General features: G+C 43.2%; 1 protein-coding gene across 1 annotated transcript in view; it reads left to right on the forward strand.

The window, feature by feature from the left end:
- LOC306979819 (protein-glutamine gamma-glutamyltransferase E-like) overlaps window positions 1–12011 on the forward strand; it is a 45158-nt gene that overhangs the window by 13149 nt on the left and 19998 nt on the right. The window contains exons 5-10 of the mRNA XM_079578945.1: window positions 1294–1422; window positions 2403–2580; window positions 8092–8227; window positions 9593–9699; window positions 9819–9934; window positions 11153–11279. Of these exons, the coding sequence (XP_079435071.1) occupies window positions 1294–1422; window positions 2403–2580; window positions 8092–8227; window positions 9593–9699; window positions 9819–9934; window positions 11153–11279 (793 nt within the window). The remainder of the gene's footprint in view (window positions 1–1293; window positions 1423–2402; window positions 2581–8091; window positions 8228–9592; window positions 9700–9818; window positions 9935–11152; window positions 11280–12011) is intronic.

The raw sequence follows: 12011 nt of genomic DNA on the forward strand, positions 1-12011 counted from the left end.
AGCTCGTTGTATCGATCGCTCTTTCACAGATTAACCAACAGTAAATCTCACATTGACAGTAAATCCTTCTACGCTACAGCACTTTTCATTGGCTGATTGGAAAGTACAATGAGACGCCATTAAAAGAGTAAAGACCAGTGTTAATTTTGTCAACATATTTTAATTTAGTTTTAGTCTTAGTCTTTTGACTAAAATGTAATTTAATTTTAGTCGAGATTTAGTCGAAAAAATCTTTTCAATTTTAGTCTAGTTTTAGTCGACTAAAATTGCATGTCAATATAGTCGACTAAATTAAAGACTAATTTAGTCGACAATGCATTGATCATATTCATTATAATCATATTTAATCTGGTTCCTCTGCTTCATGGAGCTGCTCCACATGAACAAAGCTCAGAGTTGCTCTTTTGGCAAAGAATTTACATGATATGAGGCTCTTTCAGACGCTCAATAGAAGTGTGGATGATTTTAGTCTCTCCTTTTCATTTTTATTTAGTCTGATTTTAGTCGACTCAAATATCTGGACATTTTAGTCACAGTTTTAGTCTCATGAAAAACTTTTAATTTAGTTTTAGTCCAATTTTAGTCACAAAAATATCACTTTGACTAAAATTAAGACTAAATAATTTAGTCGACGAAATTAACACTGGTAAAGACATGAGAGATTCTGACACCACTGATTTGCATCAAACTGCGCAACAGGTTTCAGGCATTTCAGCGGTTTTGAAATGTAGATTTGAAATGAAACGTTGGTGAGTTTATCTGGAGTTCATTAGCATGTAGCATGTAGCATGTGTCCCGTCAAGATGGAGTCTCTGTAGTAGTGAGTCGGGATGAGGAGCAGATGTTGCCTTGGGGACAGTCACACGCAGACTTTGAGATGTGTTGGTCACAGATGTGTCGGTCACAGATGTGTCGGTCACAGATGTGTTTTGTGTTGCAGTTTGAGGACGACATGGATGTGTTGGTCACAGATGGGTCGGTCACAGATGTGTCGGTCACAGATGTGTCGGTCACAGATGTGTCGGTCACAGATGTGTTTTGTGTTGCAGTTTGAGGACGACATGGATGTGTTGGTCACAGATGGGTCGGTCACAGATGTGTCGGTCACAGATGTGTCGGTCACAGATGTGTCGGTCACAGATGGGTCGGTCACAGACGTGTCGGTCACAGACGTGTCGGTCACAGACGTGTCGGTCACAGACGTGTCGGTCACAGACGGGTCGGTCACAGACGGGTCGGTCACAGACGGGTCGGTCACAGATGGGTCGGTCACAGATGTGTTTTGTGTTGCAGTTTGAGGACGACATGGTGGACATCGCTCTCGCTCTTCTGTACGTGAGCCCCGAGTACCTCACTGACCCCATGGCGGATGAAGCTGCTCGATGTGATCCCATCTACGTGGGCAGAATCATCAGCCGCATGGTAACGACGTCTCTTTGGTTTGGTACAGCATGCTGTGGTGTTTAAACGGGGTCAGCAGATATGCACATTTCCACCTGTACTGTAGTGAATATGAAAGGTTTTAAATCATTTTTATAGTTATGACTTATGGCCCTATTCACACCAGATTAGAATTTCCCGGGACAGAAACAGAAATGACCTCAAGACTTTGGTAAGTTTCATGTGCGTTGGAACAGGATCAGCAATATCAGTAATGCTTTCATTTTTACAGACTTTTTTCTGGAAATGATGGATGAACGACAACAAGCCTTTTATTCATTCATTAGAATTACCTGGGGACATTGGACTTAGACTTGACTTTCTTTGTGTGTGATAAATAAGTTTATTTTCTGCACTACAAAAAGTGAATATCAAGCATTGTCTTAAATGACTTGAATTGAGGAAATGTTTCTTGTCATTTAGACACTTTTCCTGATCGGACCGAGTTTGCTTTGCTTGTTTGAGGACATTTCAGACCAGTTCTAGGGTAAATCTCGCTTGAAATAAGAAAGTAAAATTGTCAATGAGATAAGACCAGTTTTCTTTCCCCATTGGCAAAGAAAATGACCTGAAATAAGGACGAAATGTATCGAAACGAGTCAGAAACATCTCAGAACAAGTGAAATAATCTGGGACAAATGCCCAACAACTTCTTAACCAGTCACAACAACTAACATTTGGATTATTGTGCTGAAACTGAGATGTTTATACTGATCTAGTTAAATACTTTTTGCAGTGTGAAAAAAAGTGAAGCATTGTGTTTCCCTCTAGGTTTACCTCTAGCTATGTCACTTCCTGTCACTGTCCAATAAGGAAGTGCATTAAAGAGCACGCACAATTCAGAATCAAGCTTTCCTTTTGCAGATACTTGAGTGTTTTTCTTTTGTCCTGCTCTCAAAGCGTAGCAGACATTTAGTCATCGTGTAAATCGCCATTGTGTGTGTTTGTGTCGCTCCATGCAGATCAACAGTGAGGGAGACAGGGGGGTTCTGGAGGGTCGATGGGGAGGGCCTTACATCGGCGGAATGGCCCCCTCTCACTGGAGCGGCTCGTACCCCATCCTGAAGCGCTGGTACAACATCGGCTGCCACCCGGTCAAGTTCGGCCAGTGCTGGGTGTTCGCCGCCGTCATGTGCTCTGGTGAGAAACGTGATCTGCCGTACTTTCATCAGGGTTTCACCGTTATGGACCTCTTTAGCTCCAGTTATGGATCTCTTTAGCTCCAGTTATGGACCTCTTTAGCTCCAGTTATGGACCTCTTCAGCTCCAGTTATGGACCTCTTTAGCTCCAGTTATGGACCTCTTTAGCTCCAGTTATGGATCTCTTTAGCTCCAGTTATGGATCTCTTTAGCTCCAGTTATGGATCTCTTTAGCTCCAGTTATGGACCTCTTTAGCTCCAGTTATGGACCTCTTTAGCTCCAGTTATGGACCTCTTTAGCTCCAGTTATGGATCTCTTTAGCTCCAGTTATGGATCTCTTCAGCTCCAGTTATGGATCTCTTTAGCTCCAGTTATGGACCTCTTTAGCTCCAGTTATGGATCTCTTTAGCTCCAGTTATGGATCTCTTTAGCTCCAGTTATGGACCTCTTTAGCTCCAGTTATGGATCTCTTTAGCTCCAGTTATGGACCTCTTTAGCTCCAGTTATGGATCTCTTTAGCTCCAGTTATGGACCTCTTTAGCTCCAGTTATGGACCTCTTTAGCTCCAGTTATGGACCTCTTTAGCTCCAGTTATGGACCTCTTTAGCTCCAGTTATGGACCTCTTTAGCTCCAGTTATGGACCTCTTTAGCTCCAGTTATGGACCTCTTTAGCTCCAGTTATGGACCTCTTTAGCTCCAGTTATGGATCTCTTTAGCTCCAGTTATGGATCTCTTTAGCTCCAGTTATGGACCTCTTTAGCTCCAGTTATGGACCTCTTCAGCTCCAGTTATGGACCTCTTTAGCTCCAGTTATGGATCTCTTTAGCTCCAGTTATGGACCTCTTCAGCTCCAGTTATGGATCTCTTTAGCTCCAGTTATGGATCTCTTTAGCTCCAGTTATGGATCTCTTCAGCTCCAGTTATGGATCTCTTTAGCTCCAGTTATGGATCTCTTTAGCTCCAGTTATGGATCTCTTTAGCTCCAGTTATGGATCTCTTTAGCTCCAGTTATGGACCTCTTTAGCTCCAGTTATGGATCTCTTTAGCTCCAGTTATGGATCTCTTTAGCTCCAGTTATGGACCTCTTTAGCTCCAGTTATGGATCTCTTTAGCTCCAGTTATGGATCTCTTTAGCTCCAGTTATGGATCTCTTTAGCTCCAGTTATGGACCTCTTTAGCTCCAGTTATGGATCTCTTTAGCTCCAGTTATGGGTCTCTTTAGCTCCAGTTATGGATCTCTTTAGCTCCAGTTATGGATCTCTTTAGCTCCAGTTATGGACCTCTTTAGCTCCAGTTATGGATCTCTTTAGCTCCAGTTATGGATCTCTTTAGCTCCAGTTATGGACCTCTTTAGCTCCAGTTATGGATCTCTTTAGCTCCAGTTATGGATCTCTTTAGCTCCAGTTATGGACCTCTTTAGCTCCAGTTATGGACCTCTTTAGCTCCAGTTATGGACCTCTTTAGCTCCAGTTATGGACCTCTTTAGCTCCAGTTATGGATCTCTTTAGCTCCAGTTATGGATCTCTTTAGCTCCAGTTATGGACCTCTTTAGCTCCAGTTATGGACCTCTTTAGCTCCAGTTATGGATCTCTTTAGCTCCAGTTATGGATCTCTTTAGCTCCAGTTATGGATCTCTTTAGCTCCAGTTATGGATCTCTTTAGCTCCAGTTATGGATCTCTTTAGCTCCAGTTATGGACCTCTTTAGCTCCAGTTATGGATCTCTTTAGCTCCAGTTATGGATCTCTTTAGCTCCAGTTATGGATCTCTTTAGCTCCAGTTATGGATCTCTTTAGCTCCAGTTATGGACCTCTTTAGCTCCAGTTATGGACCTCTTTAGCTCCAGTTATGGATCTCTTTAGCTCCAGTTATGGATCTCTTTAGCTCCAGTTATGGATCTCTTTAGCTCCAGTTATGGATCTCTTTAGCTCCAGTTATGGATCTCTTTAGCTCCAGTTATGGACCTCTTTAGCTCCAGTTATGGACCTCTTTAGCTCCAGTTATGGATCTCTTTAGCTCCAGTTATGGATCTCTTTAGCTCCAGTTATGGACCTCTTTAGCTCCAGTTATGGACCTCTTTAGCTCCAGTTATGGACCTCTTTAGCTCCAGTTATGGACCTCTTTAGCTCCAGTTATGGATCTCTTTAGCTCCAGTTATGGATCTCTTTAGCTCCAGTTATGGATCTCTTTAGCTCCAGTTATGGATCTCTTTAGCTCCAGTTATGGATCTCTTTAGCTCCAGTTATGGATCTCTTTAGCTCCAGTTATGGATCTCTTTAGCTCCAGTTATGGATCTCTTTAGCTCCAGTTATGGATCTCTTTAGCTCCAGTTATGGACCTCTTTAGCTCCAGTTATGGATCTCTTTAGCTCCAGTTATGGATCTCTTTAGCTCCAGTTATGGATCTCTTTAGCTCCAGTTATGGATCTCTTTAGCTCCAGTTATGGATCTCTTTAGCTCCAGTTATGGATCTCTTTAGCTCCAGTTATGGATCTCTTTAGCTCCAGTTATGGATCTCTTTAGCTCCAGTTATGGATCTCTTTAGCTCCAGTTATGGATCTCTTTAGCTCCAGTTATGGATCTCTTTAGCTCCAGTTATGGACCTCTTTAGCTCCAGTTATGGATCTCTTCAGCTCCAGTTATGGATCTCTTTAGCTCCAGTTATGGATCTCTTTAGCTCCAGTTATGGACCTCTTTAGCTCCAGTTATGGATCTCTTTAGCTCCAGTTATGGATCTCTTTAGCTCCAGTTATGGATCTCTTTAGCTCCAGTTATGGACCTCTTTAGCTCCAGTTATGGATCTCTTTAGCTCCAGTTATGGGTCTCTTTAGCTCCAGTTATGGATCTCTTTAGCTCCAGTTATGGATCTCTTTAGCTCCAGTTATGGACCTCTTTAGCTCCAGTTATGGATCTCTTTAGCTCCAGTTATGGATCTCTTTAGCTCCAGTTATGGACCTCTTTAGCTCCAGTTATGGATCTCTTTAGCTCCAGTTATGGATCTCTTTAGCTCCAGTTATGGACCTCTTTAGCTCCAGTTATGGACCTCTTTAGCTCCAGTTATGGACCTCTTTAGCTCCAGTTATGGACCTCTTTAGCTCCAGTTATGGATCTCTTTAGCTCCAGTTATGGATCTCTTTAGCTCCAGTTATGGACCTCTTTAGCTCCAGTTATGGACCTCTTTAGCTCCAGTTATGGATCTCTTTAGCTCCAGTTATGGATCTCTTTAGCTCCAGTTATGGATCTCTTTAGCTCCAGTTATGGATCTCTTTAGCTCCAGTTATGGATCTCTTTAGCTCCAGTTATGGACCTCTTTAGCTCCAGTTATGGATCTCTTTAGCTCCAGTTATGGATCTCTTTAGCTCCAGTTATGGATCTCTTTAGCTCCAGTTATGGATCTCTTTAGCTCCAGTTATGGACCTCTTTAGCTCCAGTTATGGACCTCTTTAGCTCCAGTTATGGATCTCTTTAGCTCCAGTTATGGATCTCTTTAGCTCCAGTTATGGATCTCTTTAGCTCCAGTTATGGATCTCTTTAGCTCCAGTTATGGATCTCTTTAGCTCCAGTTATGGACCTCTTTAGCTCCAGTTATGGACCTCTTTAGCTCCAGTTATGGATCTCTTTAGCTCCAGTTATGGATCTCTTTAGCTCCAGTTATGGACCTCTTTAGCTCCAGTTATGGACCTCTTTAGCTCCAGTTATGGACCTCTTTAGCTCCAGTTATGGACCTCTTTAGCTCCAGTTATGGATCTCTTTAGCTCCAGTTATGGATCTCTTTAGCTCCAGTTATGGATCTCTTTAGCTCCAGTTATGGATCTCTTTAGCTCCAGTTATGGATCTCTTTAGCTCCAGTTATGGATCTCTTTAGCTCCAGTTATGGATCTCTTTAGCTCCAGTTATGGATCTCTTTAGCTCCAGTTATGGATCTCTTTAGCTCCAGTTATGGACCTCTTTAGCTCCAGTTATGGATCTCTTTAGCTCCAGTTATGGATCTCTTTAGCTCCAGTTATGGATCTCTTTAGCTCCAGTTATGGATCTCTTTAGCTCCAGTTATGGATCTCTTTAGCTCCAGTTATGGATCTCTTTAGCTCCAGTTATGGACCTCTTTAGCTCCAGTTATGGATCTCTTTAGCTCCAGTTATGGATCTCTTTAGCTCCAGTTATGGACCTCTTTAGCTCCAGTTATGGATCTCTTTAGCTCCAGTTATGGACCTCTTTAGCTCCAGTTATGGATCTCTTTAGCTCCAGTTATGGATCTCTTTAGCTCCAGTTATGGACCTCTTTAGCTCCAGTTATGGATCTCTTTAGCTCCAGTTATGGATCTCTTTAGCTCCAGTTATGGATCTCTTTAGCTCCAGTTATGGACCTCTTTAGCTCCAGTTATGGACCTCTTTAGCTCCAGTTATGGACCTCTTTAGCTCCAGTTATGGACCTCTTTAGCTCCAGTTATGGATCTCTTTAGCTCCAGTTATGGACCTCTTTAGCTCCAGTTATGGACCTCTTCAGCTCCAGTTATGGATCTCTTTAGCTCCAGTTATGGATCTCTTTAGCTCCAGTTAAGGATCTCTTTAGCTCCAGTTATGGACCTCTTTAGCTCCAGTTATGGATCTCTTTAGCTCCAGTTATGGACCTCTTTAGCTCCAGTTATGGACCTCTTTAGCTCCAGTTATGGATCTCTTTAGCTCCAGTTATGGACCTCTTTAGCTCCAGTTATGGACCTCTTTAGCTCCAGTTATGGATCTCTTTAGCTCCAGTTATGGATCTCTTTAGCTCCAGTTATGGATCTCTTTAGCTCCAGACAACAGATCCAAGTTAAAGCGAAGAGTCGAGAGTGACACGAGAAAAGGCCGGGGCCGACAACTTCACATACGAAATCACGAGAGTATCGTGATAGAGTTTCCATTCTGAAAGATATATTCTGAATTTTAAGAAGAAAGAATCTTATAGGTGCACAGATGAGGGTTTTCTTTAACTGGATAAGCTCAGTGTGTAGTTTAAGCCTTTTATAGGAGCAGTTAGAGCATGTTGTGATACGTTCTGAATGAAGACAATGGTTAGACAAACGTATTTACATATCACGATTCAGGCGCCTTGAGACATGTAGTTTTTGAATTAATTTTGTTTAAACAGCACAACCATGTGTGCATAAATTAGGATTATATTGTAAATTTAAAATGTTCTCAGGTCAGTATCTTTGTATCTATGGATATATTTGTCCTGTGGCAGCCCTGACCTCAGCATTATGGCCACAGCTCACGTTCTGCACCACTGTTTATCACTGTGTGCATAGTGTATGACATAATGTTGCATCTTTTACTAAATTACACATGTCGCTGACACAGGCTGTAGATTACTGCACATAAAAGGCTTGTTTCTTGATATTATAAGTTACATTAAACGTGACATACATTTTTGAAAGTGAAAACCATCTTTCTCTCTGGACTCTCTGTGCTCTTGGTTCAGGGACGCTCCTCTCTGTCCTCGCTCTGGTCCTGACGTCTTGTCTTTGTTCCAGTGCTGCGAACTCTGGGCATCCCGTGTCGAGTGATCACTAACTATGAGTCTGCCCACGACTGCGACAAGAACCTGATCATCGACCAGTACCACGCAGACTACGGAGTGGAGGAGATCCCGTCTCCGGACAGCGTCTGGTGAGGAAACTTCACAGACCTTTAGCTTTTAGTCTGACTTTGATCAGTTTTTACCATGTTCAGATGTTGAAAACACGCCTGTAATTGTGCATGTATTATCTTATGTATTATGTATTATCTTATCTTATGCTGAGGCCCTCCATATGTTACATGTTCCTCCTTCTCCTCCACGAACGTCCATCCACCCATGTTCTTCTGCTTTATCCGAGCCCGGGTCACAGACGCAGCAGTCTGAGCAGAGACGCCCCAAACGTCCTCATCCAATAGTCAGGACAGAGGATGTCAGGGTTTCTGCTGGGGATCGACAAGCATTAAGTCATTCAATTCATTTATCCAAATCAAGGCATACGAGCGATCGCTGTTATTGGATGTTTTGGTGAATGTTCGGCAGCAGCTGAAGCCTCCAGGCCTCTGACACGGTTTTATAAATGATAGATCTGTTACAGCACAAGAGAAGCAATGCCCTGTTTTTATTTATTTATTTATTTTTATTACAACTTTAAAGTAGAAACGTGGTGCCCAAAGGCATTGACGGCTGGGTTCATTAAAACATAGCATCAAAGATCAGCCTCTTATCAATGTCCCATCATTTGTTTTTAAAACAGTCCAAAGCAGGACAGTCCCACAGTTCTGGAATTTTGTGTAGTAGCTTTGTGGAAAATAGAAATGGAGATCGGTCCAGTGATCAGTCCAGTGATCGGTCCAGCGCTCGACTCGTGGGGAACTCTATCCCAGATGGACAAGTGTTTTATTCCGTGTTTCAGTAGGAGTTCTTTTAATGGTTGGACACAGGGACTGGAGAGCCTTTGGTAGTAATCCTCGTAACAGCACAGAACTGCAAAGCTTCTCCTGTGTTTTAGAGGAGTTCTTCATCGTCCTCATCTGTAACTGGTTGTGTTTAGGAGTAATGTAGTGTAGTGTAGTGTTATGTGTGATCCTAATGGCTCGGCGTTGGAGTTTTTCCAAGCGGTTAGTCTGTGTGACATTTAAGGCGGCCCAGGCAGGTGATGCGTGTTCAAAGTGAGGTAGAATATAACATTTAATGGACGTTTATGGACATTGTTTTTGTTCGATCACAGGATTCTTAGATAAAACGCCGACCACGGCCCCGGATGTGACGACATCGCCATCGCTCGTATTGGATTCAAAACATTAAATCTAAATGTTCTGATAAATGATGACGTCACTCAATATTTTTACTGGACAAGTTCATTGAAAATACCAAAATGATGATGTAAAACAGCTGCAGTTTCCCAGCATTAAACTTGACTTGTCTAAACCCTGGACGCGAGATGACCAGCGCTGTAGATCTGATGCTTCTGACGGCCAGAGGCTGTAAAATCACACAGACTGACGTGTGTGCAGGAACTTCCATGTGTGGTGCGAGGGCTGGATGAAGAGGCCGGATCTGGCAGATGTCAAGTTTGACGGATGGCAAGTCCTGGACCCGACGCCTCAGGAGCTAAGCGGAGGTACAGCTCGCCAATACGAGCTTTATCTTTATCGTCCCTGTGGGGAAATGTGTCATGAGACCCAGATCCAGATGTTTCTAAATCCATCACTGACAACGACTTCTGTCCTTCCCCCTCAGGAACGTACCAGTGTGGCCCCGCGGCGGTCAGAGCCATTCTTGACGGTAACACGGATAAGGATTATGACGTTCCATTTGTGTTTGCTGAGGTCAACGCCGACTGCCACGACTATCTGGTACGGATCATCTCGTTATGTTTCTGAGGAGGAACTCGGTGTTTGTGGGAGAGACTGTGGGGCTGCGAACCGGAGCACAACAGGTATTGAGAAAATAAACGAAAGCAGGTGCTGATTCTGTTGGTCCAGAAACAGCATTAAAAAAGTGACTTGGTTGTTTCAGCTGAAATAAATGTTCCCCCCCTGATTTCCCAATATTTTTTTAATGTTTTGCCAAATGTTTGCCCCATTTGTCCCATTTTTTTTGTTTTTTTTACAAATGTCTTCTTATTTTTGCCCCAGTTTTATCTTGTTTTCCCAAATTTTCCCCATGTCCCCTTCATTTATGCCTTTTTTCCCCCATAATTTCCCCTTATTTTTGCCACGATTTCTACCCTGAATACTGATGTGAGAAGGCATTTATTATTGCAGCTGAATTGTCTTTTTGCCTCTGTGTGGATTTTCTCGTGTGTTTATTGTATCTTATCCAGTGTTTTCATTGTTCTGCTGCAGCTCATTTGGGCTCTTTATAAACATGCTGTATGTCTTTAATCTGGATTTTCTGAGGACTTTTTAGTCGCTGGGTCAGTTTTTCAGATGAATAAGAATCGCCAGAACTGTTAGCCTTGAGTTAGCTGCTAGCTTAGCATCATTAGCCTGTATGTTGTAAACACTGCAGACGCTGCAGCACGAACAACATTAAGCTCTGGTTAAATCCAGTGTGGCCCGCGGGCCAAATGTGGCCCTCAGACCAATGTTTGGTGGCCCTCGGGCTCTTGCTGAATCGGTTCACATCATCAAAGACGGTCCGTTTTATCTAATATGTAATAATTCTAACCTAAAAACCAGCATGTTGTTGTGAGACTGAGCTGCATGAAGGTTTTAAGCATAAATAAAGGCATGAGGCACAATTTAAACCTCTGCTACTCGAAGGTTTAACTAACCCCCGCCCCCGGCCCTTTACCCCGTGTACGCTCCAATATGTGGCCCCCCATGAGAAAGGTTTGGCTCACATTAATGAGTCAGCTGAGTGTGCAGTGGAGCCATCTCGGGTTAGAGTTAGTGGGTGTGGGTGGGGGGGGGGCTTATCTTTCATGGTTTGCCCAGGGGCCTGTGGGACGGTTGAGTCGGCTCTGGTGACACAGAAAATGTATTTACTGCAGAGGTTTTGCTGTAAGTGACTTGAATAAATGACTTTATACTACATTCATTAATATTTGCGTTTTGTTTGTTTTTAAGGTGAAAGCCGATGGTTCCAAGGAGTTGTTTTGGTCGGACCCGAAGCGAGTGGGTCAGAACATCTCCACCAAGTCTGTGGGCTCAAACAAACGCAGGACCATCACCTCGCGCTACAAGCACAAAGAAGGTCAGGCACAAGGAATAAAGCTTTTGTATGGTTAGTCTGGTGTTATAGGTGATCTGCCTCAGGTGCTCTGTGGAGCGGGTCACACTGTTTTTAATGCAGGCTAGCTGATACCATAGACATGCACTAGCCTTGCACTAGCCTAGCACCACGAAACTCTTCAAATAAAGAACTGCATGAATGGGCTATATGCACACGTGTTTCCGCCTGGACAGTCAGCCAGACGCTGTCCTTCCTGTCCGCTCTCTCTTCCCATTGAAATGAGCAGGTCCCACAGAAATGAAGCGATAGCTTAAGATCTGGTAAAGGACAGCGAGTAAAAGCTCAGATGTGACGGAGCAGGTTAGAAAATATTACATGAGACGTAACGACTTCACTGGAGGAAACTGCGTGTTCATAACGGTGGATGTTTTTGTCTTGAAGCTAACGCGGCTAACGCGGCTAACGCGGCTAACGCAGCTAACGCAGCTAACGCAGCTAACGCGGCTAACACAAAATAAAAAATAAAACTAGCGCAAAGTTTTGAACGAGCCTGCGCGAAAAAGGATCGTCCTGTTAGTTTAAATAATATTGACTTGTTTACATGTTATATTATCATTTTTTAACACTAGCCTTTAGCTCTGAGATAAAGCTCCGCCCCTCACGAGCGCTGGCGTTTCCTTTGGGGCAGATTCACAGAGAACATGATGTTTGTAACACGTTTCTGTGACTCCATCAGTGACTCGTCCTTCACCA

This window comes from Gobius niger (assembly GCF_951799975.1).
Source record: "Gobius niger genome assembly, chromosome: 20".
Lineage (NCBI taxonomy): Eukaryota > Metazoa > Chordata > Actinopteri > Gobiiformes > Gobiidae > Gobius > Gobius niger.